The sequence below is a fragment of the Capronia coronata genome (genome assembly GCF_000585585.1).
Source record: "Capronia coronata CBS 617.96 chromosome Unknown acBCG-supercont1.11, whole genome shotgun sequence".
NCBI lineage: Eukaryota > Fungi > Ascomycota > Eurotiomycetes > Chaetothyriales > Herpotrichiellaceae > Capronia > Capronia coronata.
In genome coordinates, this window is record NW_006912903.1 from 1,005,453 (window position 1) to 1,024,082 (window position 18,630).

Consider the following 18,630-nt stretch of genomic DNA (forward strand, 5'->3'; position numbering starts at 1 on the left):
AGGATTTGCAGTATGTCCTGGATAGGAGAGTGCTACTAGTAGGGCAGTAAGTCTCAACGCCGCGCATATCATGGCCTTGTCAGTCTATCTTGACAATTTCCGTGGTGCAATGAGGAAACCCAAGTTGCTGCCTAGCTGTCTCAAGAGACATGCAAGATATCTTCAAAGATTGGAGGAGTTGTTACCCTTTCGGACTCTGGCCCGATATAACTGGGTTGAGCTTGGCTGAATTCTTCCTCGTTGCCATCGTAAAGCATGGGATCTGGCGCGGCAGTGAATGAAAAGGCGTCGAAGCTCTCTGGCGAAAGCGATTGCGTGCTAGGACCGTGGAACAGCAAGTCCTGCTCGTTGCGCAACTTCAGCGCCTTGATTTCAGTCTGCAGCTGCGCCACATGTTGGTTAAGCTTCGTAGCAATGTCGGATTGTTTGGTGTATGATTCTAGGAGGTCTTGGTGTTTCTCGTTCAATGTCTCGAGCTGGTACTCCAGGCCTTTAACATGGCGTTCCTTCCTCTCGCGGAACGCACGCTGAGAAGCTCGATTCTGGGCTCTTCGACGCTAAATGTATACGGTTCTTGGTCAGCCAAAGCGCCACGGGTTGCCACACTTGCCTGGGTGAGTAGGGCAGCAACTGCTGCGTCCATATGGGGCGGTAACATACTATTTTGGATCCGGGAATGACTGCATTGTCTGAATCAGTCGACGTCACAGATTTGGCAGCAGACCTGTCGCATTCCCATGGTTCCGTGAAGGCCTCGAGATCAATCGGACCCCAATTTGTGCCCCATTCTAGTGGATTTTGAAGGCTGAAGGAAAGCATTTCATTTGCGAGCTATTGTATAATGTAAGCTGCAAGTCAGCAGGAGTAGAGTAGTAAGGACCTACATCTGGCGAGTTGGACAGGGAGGATCCGGAGTCCATGGCGGCCTTGAAGTATGAAGCTCGTATCGACATGACTTCTTGTTTTCGAGAAGCTATACTGAGCGGATGGACGAGGCGGCGCTGCCTGCTGAGGTGGTGCTATAGGCGGTCTCAAGGGAGGCAAGTTTCGGTGTTTGTGAGCGATGACTCTGTGCTGACAATGGCTTGTAGACACAAAACCGTCGCCAGTCGAGGTTTTGTACAAAGAACCAGCGGGCTGGCCGAACTTGAAGGTGAGTGCCACATGGTTCCGAGGATCAGCCTCTTCGCGTAAGCCAGACAGATGCTTTGATAAACAGATCTGTAGCCAATAGTCGCAAGGTCTCTCGGCCAGCTAGGATGTTACTGTGCCTTTGGCCGGACGTTGAGGAAGTCAAAATGTGTTGTACTTGATGTCTGTCCAATTAGATAACCTCGTTGGACTTCCAGAAGAGGATAGAAGTCCCATCTTAGTCTTCGCTTGTCAGCACCTTAAGGGTCACAGGCGTGTTGCTTGTTCGCGGGACACAGAAGTACCCAGTCGTGGGACAATTATTGGCCAGCTCTTCTCGCTTCGTGTCTTTCCCCTCTTCATGGGCTGACCATCCCAAGCTTTCGGAGCTGACACAGGCATTGGATAAGCAGGTAACGCAGCGGAGGACGGCGGGCAGGGTCTATTCTTGTGACACAGTAGCTCTGCTGGGTTCTGGAAGTGCCACCAGGGCTTGGAAGAAGGGCCCGAGATGGAAGACTGGTGACTGAAAGTCTTCATGCCGCGGAATCGACCTGGTATAGTAGTAGGTTGACCTTGATCCTGCCGTAGATAAGGTATCATAGTAAAGCAAGACATCTAGGTTCAAGGCGTACCAACTTACCATCCAGCAGGAATGTCATTCGCGCCTGGCAGAACACGGAGGTGCAGAACTGCCCGGAGAACCATCCCGCCATTGCTGCCTGCAGTGTGTGCCATGTGCTACAAGGAGAGAGAGGGGTTTGTAGCTGCCTGGGTCGCCGGTACTACTATGTGACTACTAGTAATCCCATCAAACTTGCAATACTATTGGCGAGTAGCAGGGGTCTATCCCTGCGCTATGCCTTCTAAACAAACACTAAGCCCCTTTAGGCTATTGACGCCGAATCCACATTATTCTTCCCCAGACCCCCATCCCATCGCATCCCATCTCATCTATCCTGTCCTCGGCTGATTCATCATTCCTAATCCTACTGTCTACACTCCTACATGACTTGCTTCAGCCGCTCCTTTTCCTTCCGGTCTGTCTACGGTGTCATCGCGTCTTACTAGTCGTTCTCAGCTTATCCTTCTGCACTTCATTCTTATCCTGAACCTGAGTCTATCACAACGCCGCATCCAAATGTCTTAGTTTATGTGCTATCCTGGTATCCTGCTATCTTTGCATCCGATTCATTGAGGCATCCTGGGTTAATCATCGTTCTTGATCTGTTCTTTTCTAGCAGATTACACCCCATCTGTATAATACGGAGGCTCCTCTATATGCAAGCTGAGCACTTGGTTCAAACAGGTCCCTCAGGGACCTCCAACGCAGCACTGTTAACACCACGGAGCGGATATGGTTGTTTCCTCCACCCTCGATCGATAGTGCGGAATGACATTGCTCTCTGCACCGGTAGCGTCAAATCGATACGCCTGTTGTGTTGCGGGTCAACTCTCACGCTTACAAGCTATATCAGAATTAATATGCTAATGAGCAGTGAGTTGCTCCGATGGAGAATCCCGATCACACCTCTCATCAGAGATTCACCTTCTTGAACTATAACACACCTACCCACAGTGCTTCACACCGTCGAGCGGTGAAGTCGCATATCTCCAGCAAGTATAGAGCTGCGATTCGCCAGAAGACGCATTCCCGGTATGCCTTGCCTCACCACGACGAGGGCTCCGAAGGCTTATCGAGCATTACGCAGGAGGATAGAACTCAGAAAGACGAGCAGAGACGGAAGGTAAAGACATACTCGGAGTCACCATCAACACTACCGGGTCTTTCGTGGCACTCCGCGCCTTTCCCCCTGAACATCGGTTTCAGCGGTACCCGGGTCGATCCTTTCAGCTCTCTTCCCGGTCAACAGACACCATGTGTGGTGGGTGCTCTCGACTATTACACCAACGTGCTCGCACCTCTCCATCAACCGATGTTGGTAGTGGTTAATCAGGTCAATCCTACGATGAGTTGGGCCTTGCCTGTTATCCTCTCTCACGACAGCGCCTTTCATGGGGCTATCGCACTGTCTCAAGCGTATCTCGAAAAACACCAGAATCTCACCACGAAACCGTCTCAAGAAGTAAGGTTTCATCGACATAAGGCTGTTTCAATACTTCGTAATCGTCTGGCCGATCTTGAAGGTCCTCCTGACGATGGCACCCTTGTGGCTGTCCTTGCACTGGCAATACTTGACGTCATGTATAAAGAAGATGATATGTCAAATCGCAAAGGCCTAGCTCTCATGGTCGCCATGAAAGGTGGGCTTGACAATCTTGGAAAGCGTGGACTGGTCAAAGCGTATCTCATCCAGTTCGACTACTTCTGGACGCTCGAGACCGGCACCGAAAGCATTTTTCCCCTCGCCAAGCGCAAAAAGCAGCGAATCTACCCTCACTTCCCATTCCAGGATAACGTTCTTTCCATGATTGCAACCCTTCCGCCAGGGTTTGCGGCCATAGCGCGTCGGGGAAGTCTGGGTATCGATGTCCTCCAGGTCCTATCCAGAGTGAGCAGATTTATGCGCTCGCAGGCCTCACCATCGGGACTAGCAACGGAGAAGGATCCGATACCGGGAGATCAAGACTATCCGGATATCTTCGACGCATGCTCTTGCCTTCAATCGGCAGCAGCCACCGAACATAGTTTGGAGAAGAACATATGCCTTGCAATTATCCTCTACAGTTTCAATATGGACAGTCAGGGTGACTCTCATACCAAACTCGCTTCATACCGTGGCTCACGCCAGGAGCTAACCAGGTCACTTCCTTTCACCCGAGGTTGGACTCCCGAAGAAAGACAATGTCTAATATGGATCTGGATGATTGTGATTACCTCCTGGAGAACTGACCATGCTCTGTCGGGTGAAGGCTTGTGGTTAAGCCACAGCTTCTTCTCAAAGATTGAGGATGCTCGCTCATGGGAGTCTGTAGAAACTGCTATGCGTCAATTTTTCTGGTCTGAACCATTGAGCGAAGTCTGGAAGACGAGCTGGAGGGAAGCATTCAATCACCACGATAGGATTGACCCTTTAGATTCCAGATCCCCATCGGAAAGCCCACCTCTGGAAAGTGGCAATCTCCCAATGATGAGCTCGCCGAGCACATATCAGTGGATACAAGACTCAACAACCCTGTCAACCCGTTGCAGAGGCACTGGAGGCGACAGTCTGTCTACGCATCTGCAAATACCGGGGATCAGACATGGAATACAAGAACATGTTGCAATCAAGTCGGAGAAGACTGCTCTCAGCTCTCCACATGCCATCAAACTACCGCGAATGTTGACCCTGGATACCTATCTTGGCCAGATACAGTGAGGGACAGATTTTTGATGATGCTCAGAAGGCAGCTTCGTGCCTGTCCACATGTATTGCCTAGCAGCATCCAGAGGCTGTGCGCACAGGGAACGAAGCCAAAGACGGTCACTGGTCGGGATTGCGACTGTTTGACCACACGGGAGGCATGTGCCGTTGTAGTAGTATTTCGTGGTCGCTTGACCGCATCTCATTTCTGTCTTGATCCAAAAGCCTCGGATGGAGAAATTTGGCACTTCGCTCAATCGAGGGCGAGGTGGTCTTGGTATAGAGGGAGACAGGGGAAGTCGTCTACCGGCGAGCTATTTAGTTCGGTCAAGTTAATAACCGATAACAACTCCCGCCTCGAGGCATGTTGTCGCTCCTCTAGAATAGTACTGCGAAGTATGACAAGGCTGCGTCCCCCTTTTCCTCTGCCAAGGAATGACATCAATGGAAATTTGTCTGTCTGCGCCGCGACCCAAATTCGTACACGGACACTCACCGCACCCAAAACGCGTCCGTCCACTGCAGGACAGCACGACTCAGAACGGCCACAGACATGGCCCCGTCTACCCAGGCGGCCGGTCAAAAGCGCAAGTTCGCTTTCGATAGACCAGGGCAGTCGGCCAACGCCCGAAAGCGACAGAAGAATCAAGATGCTCGAAACATTCCTGTCCAGCCAGCAGCGGCGGCCCTCGCGGCCAACGGTGAACTCAACGTGGCCTCGTTCATCAAAGCCAGAGAATTCGAAATTGGGTCGTTGGAAAGGAGCATGCAGAAGGCCCGGAAGAGCTTGACAACAAGAGCGTTCCAACAAGTACCGAGGCATATGAGAAGAAGGACTGCCAGCCACAATGCTAAAAAGGTGCCCCGACGGCTACGGAAAAGGGCAGAACGCGAGGTCGGTCTACTTATTCTCTGCGGAGAAGGATGGTGCCTGTGTGCTGACAGCGCTGACCAGGATGGGTGCAGATGAAAGATGACAATACTCCAACGGTGACTAAACGGACGCGAACACCGTCTCGGAAAATGAGAATACGCCTCGAAACGGCAAAAGCCATTCGCAAAATCTCTCAGAAGACCAAAACTGTGCGTCAAAAGAAAAGAGAAGCCAAAGCCAATGCGAAGCAGGCGGATCCGGAAAACCACGTCGTGATCTCCCGAGTACCCCGGTTGAAGAAAAATATTCTGGCCGAGCCACCCAATGCTACTACGAAATACAAGAAGAGACAGGTCAATAAAACATGGCTACCGACTCACCTATGGCACACGAAACGGGCTCACATGACCCGTCCCACGAAACCCTTGTGGAGGATGGCAATTCCGTTAAGTCCAACGGAAAAGAGCTATAGGCCCAGTCATCGTGCTGCAGGAAGTCGTGGATGTATAGCCTGGGATACCAGCTACATGTCTACCGTGGCCTGTCGAGGAACGGAGCATGCATTGGATAACCTGCTTGCCGCACTGGGCTTCAAAGCGCAGGGCCTCTCAGCGTCCTTGCAAAAGAAGTGGAAGTCAGGGACAAGGTTTGCAGAGGGCTGGGTGTATGAACAAGAAGGCGAGAGAAGACCTGTTAGTCCGGTCACAGTGATATGGTGCATCCAACCTAAGGAGAAGGAGCGCGCCGCCCATGCACCAAATGCTGATGATGTGATGGAGGTCGACACGAGTGACCAGACAGGCCCCTCGGAGCCTCAAATCATCAAAAAGCAAAAGGTCAGACTCGATCAGCTGCTCTTGATACGTCTTCATCCCTCCGCCTGTCAACAGTTCTGGCAGCAGTTATTGAAAGCCGCTAAATCACAAAGACCACAAGTGTTGGTCGAGGATCTTCGCTTCGAGATTGGGAGCCTGGAAATCCAAGGACCTGGATCAACAGAGTCGTTGCTGGGTGTATTGCGCCCATTCAACGGATCCGATGAGACCAGCGATTTGATGGCGACTCTCTGGACTTCTCTGGCGGGGCTCAACAATCCAGGGATACTACCGCAGAATGCTATCCTGTCATTTGATATCGTCGACCCCCGGCTCAGCCATCCGCCCAAGCGAATCCAGTTGCCAAAAGAATCTGACACGAATCAGTTGAACGAAATCTTGGTCTCCTGGCCGGCCGACAAGGAATTGTCCAGCTCCAGATTGATGTCACATAAAGAACGCTGGATGGTGAGCAATTCACTGCCATCACAGAAAGCGATCAATCGTCGTAAGGCACTTGCGCCGCCCGGTCACGCACCAGCGACCACGCCCAAAGATCCACGCATACCCGTGATGCTTCTCGCCTCAAGAGCAGAAGATGTGTCGGGCCGCAAAGGCAGCAACCTGCAGGGAACGTGGACTATCCTTCTGCCCTGGTCTTGTGTGGATGCGGTATGGCGTTCTCTGATGTACTATCCTCTGACCGCAGGAGGGACGCCGCGGTTTGGAGGACTGCACGAAAAGCAACAATTGGCATTCGAAAACAAAGCGCCATGGTTCCCTGGAGATCTGCCAGGCACTGATGCAGGGAAAGCATGGGAGCGAACGCAAAGCGAGAAGAGGTTCGACGAGTGGATTCGCAGACCTCCAAAGCACAGGATCGCATGGGACAAGCTTGACCTAGGGCCAGGCAAGACTGGCGAGGTAGGTAGAGGCTGGGCCTGTGACTGGGAATATCTGTTTGAGGGCAAAAAGGGCAATACGTCAACCGACGACGTGGCGGAAATATCAACGACAAAGGACATGTCAATGGCGAAAACAGTAAAGCCATTGCTTACGCAGAGACAACGAAAAGCAGCACAGGCCGCAGCCGAGGCGAGTAAGGAAGAAGCATCTCGACGACGCAACACTTCCAGCCCCGAAAGCGAGGATGAAGCCCGAGCTGCCAGCATTCCCGCGGAAATCAACTATACCCAGCTATCGCCGTCGGCAGCTTTGGCGCTCCTCAAAACCGTGTCGGGTGTCCAGCTCCCATCCACGCCCACTCTGATGACCGTTCGCATCACGCTGCTGGATAAAGGGACCCCGAGTCCCGCCGCTCGCATATACCGACTCCCGTCAGCTCCTCCTACCCAGAAAATCGCATCATCCGTACATCAATCAAGCGAAGCGACACCGCCGACCCAACCACCCAGTTGGTCTTCCGTGCCACCACCTGCCCAGCGGCCTCCAGTACCCAGCACCACAGACTCGTCCTCGTCCAGCATGTCTTCTGCTAGCCTTCGCGAGCGCTGGCTTGCATTAGACCCTTCCTCCTCCCAGCATGGTGTGCCAAATGCCAGCGGCGCCCACCGGCTCAAGAAGCAAAAGACCAATCGATTCAACCTGCCGCGCCAGCAGCACGCAGATCCGCGCGAATCGCTCGCAAAGATCAACGTCCTCCCGAAAGACGCGCCTGCAGAAATCATCGCAAAGTTCGGGCCAGACAGCGCCTTTGGACGTGGCGACGGAGAAATCCCCAAGGAGAGGCCCCCTCAAGGACGTAAACTGAAAGGACAAGGACGAGGGCAACAAGGGCCAACAAGCGGAAAAGGCAACGCCAACGCCAACGCCAACGACAACAAAGACAAAGACAAGCATAAGGCAGCAGCAGGCCCCGAACAGCTTCCCAGCGATACCGACGTTGGACGCAACCCGTACCTCGACCCGACAGACACGCCTATCCCAAATTTCCGCACCGAACTGGCCGATTTGATGGTCCCCAACCCTTCCGGCACGCAGACCCAGTGGACGAAACATCCGCCATGTCCCGATGTCGAGGATCTCATCGGATTCGTCACCTCGGGAGGCTACAATCTGTCCGAAGGCCGAGGGACCGCTATCGGCGCTGTATGGGCGCAACGGGTGATTGAGGGCTGGATTGCTGAAGGTGCGATCTCCCTCGGGAAGGGGACGTCGAACATAGACACCAAGGACAAGGACAAAGACAAGAACAAGGATCCAGAGAGGCAGAGACAGAGGAAGAGACAAAGAAGGCTCTGTATCGTGCGTAATTCCGGCGAGAGTATTGGGCGTTTGGGGATATGGGAGTGCTGTGAGTGAACTCTCGAGTTTCGATAGGCCCCGTGTTGAGTTTTGTCGACACTTATGTGCGAGCCATGGCATGGCGCAAGATTGACTACTACTAGTCCAGCCAATATCAATACCAGCAGAACCCACTGGCATGCGTGCTTCTGTATCCAGTCTTGCTAGCTGTCTATTTTTACCTTTTCACCTCTCTGCATTGATATGGGGAGTAGCCCGGTGCCTTGGTCCAGGCCTGTGAGACACAGATCCAAGGGAATGAAAGAGAATGCCTAAGTACCTCTTCTGGTCGATGTGTCGACTAGGGGGAGATTCAACAACCTCGTTTGAAGAACGAGTCATTTCGATTTTCGATTTTCGATTTTCTCTATTATTATAGATTCGTAGTGATATCCAATGGTGCTACCGCTGGGAAGCTACGGTACCTAATAGTACCTTCCCATCATCTTCTCGGAGAAAAAGCTTTCAGTTCTTGGGATCATTCTCTCCCTGCTCCTTTCTCCCTTTCTCCCTTTCTCCCTTTCCCCTCTCGCCTGCTGCTTCCTAGGCTTGATCACCTCACACGACATATAAGCAAGGGACAGGGTATTGAGAAATGCTCCATCAGGCGCAGTCAACAGCTGAAGATCAAGAGGGAGAATGACAGATAGGGAATGATAGAATCAGCGAGCGTAGACAGACGCTGAGATAGGCGGATAATCTTCGTCCGCCCCCGTCGGAAAGTGCCCCCATCGTAAGCCATGGCCTGCTGTTCTCCTGATACAACATTAATATTGGTATATGTGCACCACAACTGACCCTCATGCTGTGCAATCCCTGAACATCCACAAACGGACACTGCGGGAGACCCTGGACTTCAACATAGACGATACTGAGTCTCCAGACCCAAGACTCGAGGCCGCCGACAACTGCGTGTGACCCACTGCCTTCCCGAGTGTCGTTTCTAAAGGGCATAATTTTCGGCGTGAAGAAAGATCTCATCCTTCCCACTATCGCTCCAGACCTCGCTCTGAAGCTTCGCAACCGTGTTCGAGACATCTGTTCTCATCTCCGGCGGGCCACAGACATAGACGCAGGTGCGTCGACCAAACTCCTTACTCAGCCCTTTGAGCATGTAAGGAATGTCAGGGCGTCCGTATTCCGTCCGCCAGCCGTCTCGACGCTGTGAAGTGACGTTGGTGGGGAGGAAGGCGAAGCGCATCAAGTTCTTCTGGAACTTGGTCGGGGTCTGTGGGAAGCCGAAATCAAAGGTGCGGGTGGCGTCGATTTGGGCTTGGGATAGAGTTGACACGCGATGCTCCTTGGGCGGAGGCGGCGGGTAGTATGTCTCATTAGGGTTCGCACCAAGAGGTGCTGTAGGATGGCGTGGCGGTGCGAGGTATGCCTGTGGCAGGGCGGTGATGGTATCATCACACTCTCGCTTGAGTTCCGACTCGGGCTCCATTGCCATCGCCGAGTTGCGTCTGCTTCCGGCTCCGACACTGTGGATTGCGTCGGTTACTTTATCACGGATCCCACTGAGCCGGTGTTCTCTGGGTGCAGGCACTGGTACGGGGACATGGCGCCTTGCTGCGGTGATGAAGAAGTGGCATTGGACTGATCCGGGCGGAGCACATTCTCTACAGATTCGTAGCTCCTCTTTGAACCACTCCATAATATCTGGCCGCTTCATTGCCCAAACGACGTGGACTTTCGAGGTGGTGGCCTTGCCGTCGCGCATGCGCTTGATCAAGTCGAGGAGCTGGCTTGCGATGGCAGTGATGCCACTTCCTCCGGCGAAAAAGACCACTTGATCGAATGAGGCCATTTGTCGCTGCATGCCTCCATATGGTCCCTCGATGAAAGCACGGTATGTCTTGTAAGGACCTTTCTTGAGGCAGGTGTCGAGGACCTTGCGAGTGAAACCGCTGAATGGTCTGAACACTAAGGTCATGTCTCTGTATTGTTCGCCATATTCGGAGGGGAAATCCTGACTGCACAGAGAGGCAATCGTGAAGGGGTGATTCTCCAGCACAGCGATACCGGGCATTCTCAAGTACACATACTGGCCCGGGCGCCATCTCTTCTGCGTCGGAATTGTGACCTTGATGGCGTTTTCAGGCAAAATTGTAACGGCAGACTCTTCTCCAATGAGCCATGAGGCCCGCAGAGGATTCATCCAGTTCACGAAGAAGAGACGGGCGAACAGGGAGACGGCCATCAACACCACTGTTGAGTAAAGATATGCCCAGGAGGTAAGATAGTTGTGGCAATGCCAGAAAAGTAGACCAATGAAGGCCCACGCGACGGGGATGTGGAGAAGGACAAAAAGTTCGTACATCCTTGCTCGAAGAAATGGAAGTGAATGGAGGGTGAGGAAGAGCAGGGGTGCGATAGCCGCAATGCCAGTGGTGAAGATGTAGTATCGCTGGCGGAAATACAGCTTGAACGTCGCAAAGCCATCAGGATCCGATACAGACTGGTACCAGTATGGGACGGCATGGATGATTGCAAGGGCTGTGCAGAGATAAGCCGTCCACCGATGAAGAACGATCAGTCGCTCGTGCCCAATTCCTGTCAAAAATGAGATGGGGTTTGCTTTGGTAGCCAAGACGACAACCCAGGGTAGCAGGGAGACGGACATCATTCCCGCTCGAACCGCCAGAGGGGGTGATCCATAGGCCATCGAGGCGTAGAACAATGGTTTCGGTAAGAAGCAGTACAGTACTGAGGCAGTCAGAGAGATAGTTATGATCACGAGAACTCCTAGAGCCGGGAATGTGAACGTGTATCTTCGTATCCGAAGGGCGGGGACCGGTCGGTAGAAAATCCATCTGAACAAGGCAATTGTGTTGTTGAGGGGTGCAATTGCGGACATAGCTGCTTGTTGCTTGGGCTTCTCCATTGTCAACGGTCCGTTGGCCGGGAAGAAATGCCTCGTCGAGCCCTCCGTGTTGGCACTCGGTAATTCGTTGTCGACATAACCGTGATATCCTGGGTAGTAGCCTTGCTGTGGCGAGAATCCTGGCGGGCTCGTAGCAGATGCCGAATTGATATATTCCTCTTTGTACAGAGCAGTCCGGATCTTGTCGCCCCAGTAATAATACATGCGCATTAACGTCGACACAACCACGAGGATGATGCCCACATAGACGAACAAAAGACCATACTTTCCCGCAGCGTGGAAAGGGTCTTGCCGGATCGCATCCTGAAGAGGCGGAGGTGTAGTGCTGTTAATGGGAATGTTCACTCTCTTCACCAACTCTTCCATCGATTCCTCTATCGCTAACCATGTTCCTCCGTCTCTGCCAGCTAACCGACTCAAAGCTTCCGTCGACGATAAAGGCATATTCATGCTTGGGCCAAATCTGAGGGCTGGGAGATCTTCTGTCAACGGCGTACACGGGTGCAGGATAAACAGATAGCCGGTTGTCTTCGCACTTCCAGGCAGATGTCCCGCAGAAGGTCGTGTTTCTGGTCGAGCGCAGACCCGCTGTTGCTTCGACCGAATCTAGTGGATGTAAATGGTGTTGTCGCCGAATGGTCATGTGTTTCGCGACCACTCAATGGCCAGCGTAGAAGATTTGCACTTTTCGCGACGGATTGGAGTGAGAAAGCCTGCTCTCTCGAAGGACTGAATGTCAAGGTAGCGAATGTAGGAAACGTAGGATCGCAGATACGACGTCTTTTGGTTGTAAAGGAGGGGGGAGGGGCCGAAAAGCACGATATACACCCGAGTCATGCGAGGGAGGACAAGTAGTTCGCAGGAAAGCGAAGGATAGCTGGTGATGAAAACAATGCGCGCGGGTGTAGGGACAGCATATCCCGCTACTCACCGTGATATCGGCGGATAGAGGACAAACCTGAGAAGCTCCCGGTCGAGGGCAGCGAGAGTGACGAGGCCATGGGCTCAGTGTGTTCGACAAAGGGTCCTCCATCTCACAGGTTGCAGCACCTGAACGATAGAGCCAGCGCTTCGACGAGGGTTTACATTGGTTGCATGTATCTCGAGCGAGGCCAAGGGCGACATGCTGGACTGCAGTGTTAGTGAGAGCAGTGGAACCTGGAGCGGACCGAGTCCTAGTTGAGAGCAAGTCACAGAGTAGAAGGAATGATTGGTGATGGTGAGAGACGGTGCAGTAGAAGAGACTCGGAGTGGAAGGTCGTTGCCTGCGCCTTGAGCAAATCGCAGGTCGCCGTCTTTGCCGCCCAAGTGTGACAAGCTGCAAGCTGCAAGCTACATCTCTAGCTTCACCTCCATTCCAACCAACCACTGGCACCTCGCACCTTCACGAGGGTCAAGGGTCTCCTCCCAGTCACAAACCCCAGGTTCCTCTCCCGGACGATCGGCCCCTTTCTGCACAGCATCCAGCAGCCTTCGACGGGCATACTGAGCAAACCACAAGGAACATACATACGCCACGTGTATTTGACGGTTTCTCAGACCTCTTGATGCTTCGAATGCTACAGAATGCCTGAATAAGCCCAGTGTCGATCAAGCTGTCGGCTCACGATGGAGACGTAAGGTACACCTGCAAAAAGGCTTTATATCTCACAGCATTCTGAGCTTGACTAAGATTGCCTCCCACTCAGATGAGGCATGGCGAGCAATAGCACGGTGAGATAGATACTGCATGAAAACATCCCCTAGATCACTGGAGCGCCTCGGACGAGACGAGGCTTGACTGATAGACGAGGCTGTATAGGGGCACAATCTATTCTTGGATCTAGTCGTTCCCAGAGAGAAGACTGCCCCTTTAGATCGGAGAGCGATATAATGAAACATGTCGCAATCAGAGGGGCCCGCACGAGAGCTAAGCGCCCTTGGAGATCACAATCCAATGCTGTACGGTCAGGACGTGCTGGGTGCTCTCGCTTGGGTCAAATCACAAAGGAGAACGACGCAGGCCCCTGCATCGACGACCGAAAAGCCATATCGAGAAAACAATGTCAGGTTGGGCTTAAAGCACAAGTGGAAGGTTGAGATTTGCGAAATGTCAGCTAGAAGACGACCCTTTTCGAGGTTCTGCCTGCCTGAGTCAGGGGGAATGGTACCATGCAGACACCTCTTCCTCCCCAGCCTGGGTTTTCGCAGTGAATGGGTGATAACGGTCGCAGAGACACTTGCCAGTGTTGATTTGGCAGAGTCAGAAAACCCCGATGCCTGTAATCTGCCCATGGGAAGATGTGCATAGGCGTCGAGGCCGGTTGCGTCTTCGAAGCCTTTCTCTGAGTGGGCTTCATAGTATGCCTCCCATGGCCCTTCACGCTTGACGCTGGATGATAGATCAATGCGAGCAGAGCCGGCGTGACCATATATCACCATGTAGATCGCGGTCCTCTGGAGGGCCGTGATAGTGACAACGGCCACAGCGGAAGGGTACTTGGAGTAGGGCTTGGAGCGCGTCCATAGCTTCCGATATGATGACAAAGGCCACCGACCAGTCGTTTCGGCCAACCGAGAGAAGGATTTGGCAACCAACTCGACGGCTTAGACTCTTCGTGCCTTATCTCTCCAGCTGCGGGACTTCTGGGAGCTTCCGTCCAAGAGACTGAGACGGGGCTGTTCGGGGTTCGAGGTTCCAGTCCGTGGCAGTCTGCTCGCAGATATCACCACGCCTCAGGTCCAGGTCCTCGTCCTCAGACAAGCTGCGCGTCATCATCGTCGATGCAAGAGCAAGACCATCACTCTTACTCCGTACCTTCAACCACTCTCGCACGGATTATCTTGACTTCTTCCAAAGGTCGATCCTCACTGTTGGTCTTGACCAGACCCATCCTCTGCACGACCTTCATCCCACTCTTGACGCGCCCGAATATTGTATGTTTTCCATCCAACCACGGGGTAGGGGCCAAAGTAATGAAGAATTGACTGCCGTTGGTGTCTTTCCCGCTATTGGCCATGCTCAGCACCCCAGCACCGGTGTGCTTCAGCGCGGGATGGATCTCGTCGGCGAATTTCTCTCCGTAGATGCTGGAACCGCCGCGCCCTGTCCCAGTGGGATCACCGGTTTGGACCATGAAATTCGGGATGATGCGGTGGAAAATCACATTGTCATAATACCCTCGCTGCGCCAGGGTCGAGAAGTTTTTGCAGGTTTTCGGGGCGTGGTCCTTGTAGAGCTCGACTGTGATAGCGCCCTAGAAAAGGTGATGAGCATGGGAACACGCACAGACACACACAGGATATATGGTGAGGTTTCATACCATGGTCGTCTCGAGGACGACGTCTGTGGCCATTTTGATGTCGGCTCGTACCTGGCTGCCAGTGGTTCTTTGTGGGGGAATCATGGAAGAATGGACAAGTCTCCCTCCCTCAAGTTGGTTTATGGAAGACTCGATGCTCAAAAGCAGATCAGGCTGCACAACCCCACTGTACTTTTCCACCGGTCCAGTACACTATTACTAGTACCCGTACCTGTAGTATAGAATCCACTGTCACTGTCACTGTCGACCACCGGGTAGGCGTGAGCTTTCATGCGTGCATTGTAGTTATATAAGTGACAATCCATTGCAGATTGTGATCGGTCCTGTGACACCAGGTACGGCTTGTTGGTGCGTAGTACGTATGTCTTAATCAAGAAAAGCAAGGCTTAGGAGGCTTGAGAGACAGCCTAGTAATCAGATCGTTTGCAGTACGTACTACGTAACTACCTAAGCATATAGGATCCTCGACCCGCGTTCCAAAAGACTGATCTGGGTCAACAGCCTTGCCTACCTACATTACTACCACCTTGACACAAGTAGAAATATTGCCAGAACTTTAGGGAAGGACATTCATTCTCTCGTTCTCTTTGCGATCATTTGGCAGTCTCTCATTCTCCGGGCGTTACGCGCAGCCATGTCCGCACCCCCCTCAAGATGACCGACTGCTGGACACAAGCTCCTGACTGAGCATCACATTCTCTTGCACTTCCTTCAGACGGTTGCGTCGAATCCTCATCCTCCTCTCCGTCGTCCTCGCCGTCCTTAATGCCTTCATACTCGACACCCTCGTCTTCTCCTCCGCCGACGCCCTCCAACCGGCGCTTACGGTCATGCGCCCGAAAATGTGAACGTGGATGCTGTGCGGTCGCCACCTATTTCCCCCTCGCGTTCGTCTACAGTCTGTCAACATGGGCGGTGTGGGTAGTGGCATCAATAGGCTTTGGAAAAAGCCGGTCCAGACATGTGTGGTGGCTGATCGAGGGCATTTGCGCGCTCGGGATTCTGCTCTACGGCCTGGCGAATCTGTCATATACCGTTGCGGTCTTTACGGACCCTGGATCACCGACGCAACCCTCCTCGTCAAGGGGCGCATGGAGAAAAAAGGGAGGGAGAAAAGGACAAACACTGGCACAGGGAACCTATTCCATCCTCCCGACCACCGAGCCCTCCGCGACCGACTTGAGTGATGTGCAACCCATCACCGTGTCGTCGACCGGAGCGCCCAGGTACTGCAAGAAATGCCATACCCCGAAGCCAGACCGGACGCATCACTGCTCGACCTGCGGCCGATGCGTGTTGAAGATGGACCACCACTGTCCGTGGCTATCCACCTGCGTCGGACTGCACAACTACAAGGCCTTCGTGTTGTTTCTGATCTACATATCGCTCTTCAGCTGGGCCTGTTTCGCCAGTTCGGCCTGGTGGATGTGGAAGGAACTGTTCGAGGAGAGTGGATATTTGGATGACCTGGCGCCCGTGAACATTATTCTTCTGGCTGTCATCGCCGGAATCATGGGTTTGGTGCTGACCGGGTTCACGGGCTGGCATATCTACCTCTGCGTCAAAGGACAGACCACGATCGAGAAACTCGAGAAGACGAGGTATCTCAGCGGCGTCAGGAAGCGCGTGGAGCGCAATCGACAGGAGCAACGGTTGAATTCTCACAGAGGTAGTGCTGAAGGAGTCGCCGAGAGACTACAACGCGCTGGCGAGCAGATTCTCGAGTTCCATGCCAACGCTGTCCCCGGTGCTTCACGATTCGAAGAAGGCGAAGAACACACTTCGCCTGTGCCGAGTGCCTATAACACCATCCGTCATCCTCAGCAGCATTCTGACGCCTATATCGACGATCATCATTATAACAGTGGTGGCGGTGAGCAGCGAAATCATGAAACACCAGCCCTTCAAGCCCTGCGGCGGACTTACTCCAACATGGAAGCCGAACGAGAAAGAACTCGGTATGCCGAATACCTCGATGATCGAGACTCCGAAACACTGCCCAACGCTTTCGACTTGGGCTGGCGCCGGAACTTGACTCATCTCTTTGGCCCACAGCCGTATCTGTGGTGGCTGCCAGTATGCAACACCACAGGCGACGGCTGGCGGTGGGAAGTCAGTGAAAAATGGATGATTGCACAGGAAGAAGCCAGTAAGCGGAAAGAAGAGAGACTCGCAGCCGTGGCGGATCCCAACAATGGCAATGGCCATGGTCTGACAGGGATCCGAGGCGGCGGCGGCTACAGTGACAGTGCTCCTCGACATTACTACTCGCAGTACGAAACGGACCGGGAACGCGAGTACGACTATCCTCGTGACCACGATACCTTGGAACAGGACGGCTATTTTTACGGCGACGAGAACGACAATACGCCTCGAAACTATTCTGGCATAGGAGGCGTCTATTCTCAAAACGCAATGTCCTTGCAACACCTTCCGAATCAGAAGAACCATACGCGCAATCCTCCAGTAGAACGCGGACGTGGTCGTGGTCGTGGTCGGAGGAGGCAGAGACGAAATCCCTCCGAGGTGACTCGATCTGGTGGTACCAACCATGCCAGAGCAGTGCACCGCAATGGGAGTGGGAGTAGTAGCAGCAGTAGCGATGACAGCGACGACGACGGTGACGACAGCGGCAGCGGCAGCGGCAGCAATGACTTGAGATAGTTGAGATCGGATCTTGGATATGGGAACCGTATCTCGAAAAATGGATGCTGGAGCTGTCACTGCTACCACCACCACTGTGCTGCTGTGCTGAAGTGCTGAAGTGCTGAAAGGAGGGCCGGCCCCTGCCTACACGAACGTCCATGCGAATCAGAGGGTCATGTGTGTGTGGAATATACAAGTTTTCTGAGGTTCGATAGCAAACCCTTCTGCCGCTCCCACGACGGAGTCGATCCCAAGACTCTTTCCGTTCTCCTGTCTTGGTCTTGTTATATCTTTCTCTTTCTCTTTCTCGGTTTCCCTTGGACGCTCGTATCTGGGTTTCTTTTTGTGCCTATCCTTGTTGTTTTGCATAGCATGCCGAGCAGTAAGCCGTATTTGTTTGTTTTAAGATTCCCGTTCCCAAGGTCTCTCGAGGCGCCTCCCGCTCTCTCTCTCTCTCTCTATTTGTATATGTATGAGTATGTGTTGCTATATTGCATTATAGAGTCGGTTTCTTCTAATTCATGTGGAGTGGAGGAAGCAGTAAATCATCGTAATATAGTGTAGTAGAGTATACAAGGATATCAGAAACAAAGCAAATCATGTCATGATTGTACCTATAGCTCTGAGTTGCCAGCCCATTGCATTCCAATCCATTACATCCTATCCTCCAGTCCATCCTCTTCCAAGTGATGAAAGAAAACGACGGGATCTGAACATCATCTCCCGAATCCGTGACATATAATATATATAGCTCAATGTTCTGCGTCTGTCGATCCAAGTATCTTTGTTTCGTACAGCTAGCTAGCTGCCTCACAGATCCTCATGTACTTCCGTTCGCCGGCGGGTGTCTGAGATCTGTATCTAAACCTGGACCTCCGCCGAGCTATTTGCCTTGTGTCTCACGTCTTGAAACCCCGGATCCGAATCAGGACCAGAGTCCGGACGCAGATTCTGGATACGCGTTCTCATTCGGAAACTGCCAACTGCACAATCCCTTCAGATAGAATCGGAGAGAATCCGTACCCAGAGGCCCGTGGACGATCAGGTCAGCCCAAGACAGGTCGACGATCTGTTTCAACGGCTTGGGACCAACTAGTACAATGACTTTTGGATGTTGTTTGACCTTGCCCTTAGCAGTGGTCTCAGGACTGTTAGGGCTAATCTCAGCGTTGCCCTTAGCATTGACGCCAGTCTTGTTGTCGGCTTCGCCACCAGCTGCGCCACCAGCTTCGCCGTCAGGGCCAGACTTGTCGCCTGTCTTTGCAGTGGACTTCTTGAACGATGGAGGAGACTGGAGTATGGCACTGCGACTAACAAGTAAGAGCTCGGAGCTGGGATGCATATCCAAGGCTTGGGCCATCGACTC

General features: G+C 52.9%; 6 protein-coding genes across 6 annotated transcripts; 3 read left to right on the plus strand and 3 right to left on the minus strand.

Annotated features, from left to right (window-relative positions):
• Positions 1–140: 140 nt before the first annotated feature.
• On the minus strand, positions 141–953 carry A1O1_09140 (uncharacterized protein; the record flags this gene model as incomplete). Its single annotated transcript, XM_007729996.1, has 3 exons — positions 141–557; positions 661–831; positions 885–953. 3 exons carry the CDS (start codon positions 951–953, stop codon positions 141–143), a joined length of 657 nt encoding a protein of 218 aa, XP_007728186.1.
• Positions 954–2,642: 1,689 nt separating this feature from the next.
• Positions 2,643–4,454, plus strand: A1O1_09141 (uncharacterized protein; the record flags this gene model as incomplete). Its single annotated transcript, XM_007729997.1, has 1 exon — positions 2,643–4,454. The coding sequence occupies one exon, from the start codon at positions 2,643–2,645 to the stop codon at positions 4,452–4,454; it is 1,812 nt and encodes a 603-aa protein (XP_007728187.1).
• Positions 4,455–4,992: 538 nt separating this feature from the next.
• A1O1_09142 (uncharacterized protein) lies at positions 4,993–8,450 on the plus strand (the record flags this gene model as incomplete). The annotated part of the gene is made up of 2 exons (XM_007729998.1): positions 4,993–5,334; positions 5,406–8,450. 2 exons carry the CDS (start codon positions 4,993–4,995, stop codon positions 8,448–8,450), a joined length of 3,387 nt encoding a protein of 1,128 aa, XP_007728188.1.
• A 925-nt stretch (positions 8,451–9,375) lies between these two features.
• On the minus strand, positions 9,376–11,760 carry A1O1_09143 (uncharacterized protein; the record flags this gene model as incomplete). Its single annotated transcript, XM_007729999.1, has 1 exon — positions 9,376–11,760. One exon carries the CDS (start codon positions 11,758–11,760, stop codon positions 9,376–9,378), a length of 2,385 nt encoding a protein of 794 aa, XP_007728189.1.
• Positions 11,761–14,102: 2,342 nt separating this feature from the next.
• A1O1_09144 (peptidyl-prolyl cis-trans isomerase-like 1) lies at positions 14,103–14,651 on the minus strand (the record flags this gene model as incomplete). The annotated part of the gene is made up of 2 exons (XM_007730000.1): positions 14,103–14,552; positions 14,619–14,651. The coding sequence occupies 2 exons, from the start codon at positions 14,649–14,651 to the stop codon at positions 14,103–14,105; spliced, it is 483 nt and encodes a 160-aa protein (XP_007728190.1).
• A 732-nt stretch (positions 14,652–15,383) lies between these two features.
• On the plus strand, positions 15,384–17,282 carry A1O1_09145 (uncharacterized protein; the record flags this gene model as incomplete). Its single annotated transcript, XM_007730001.1, has 1 exon — positions 15,384–17,282. The coding sequence occupies one exon, from the start codon at positions 15,384–15,386 to the stop codon at positions 17,280–17,282; it is 1,899 nt and encodes a 632-aa protein (XP_007728191.1).
• Between the last annotated feature and the right edge of the window lie 1,348 nt (positions 17,283–18,630).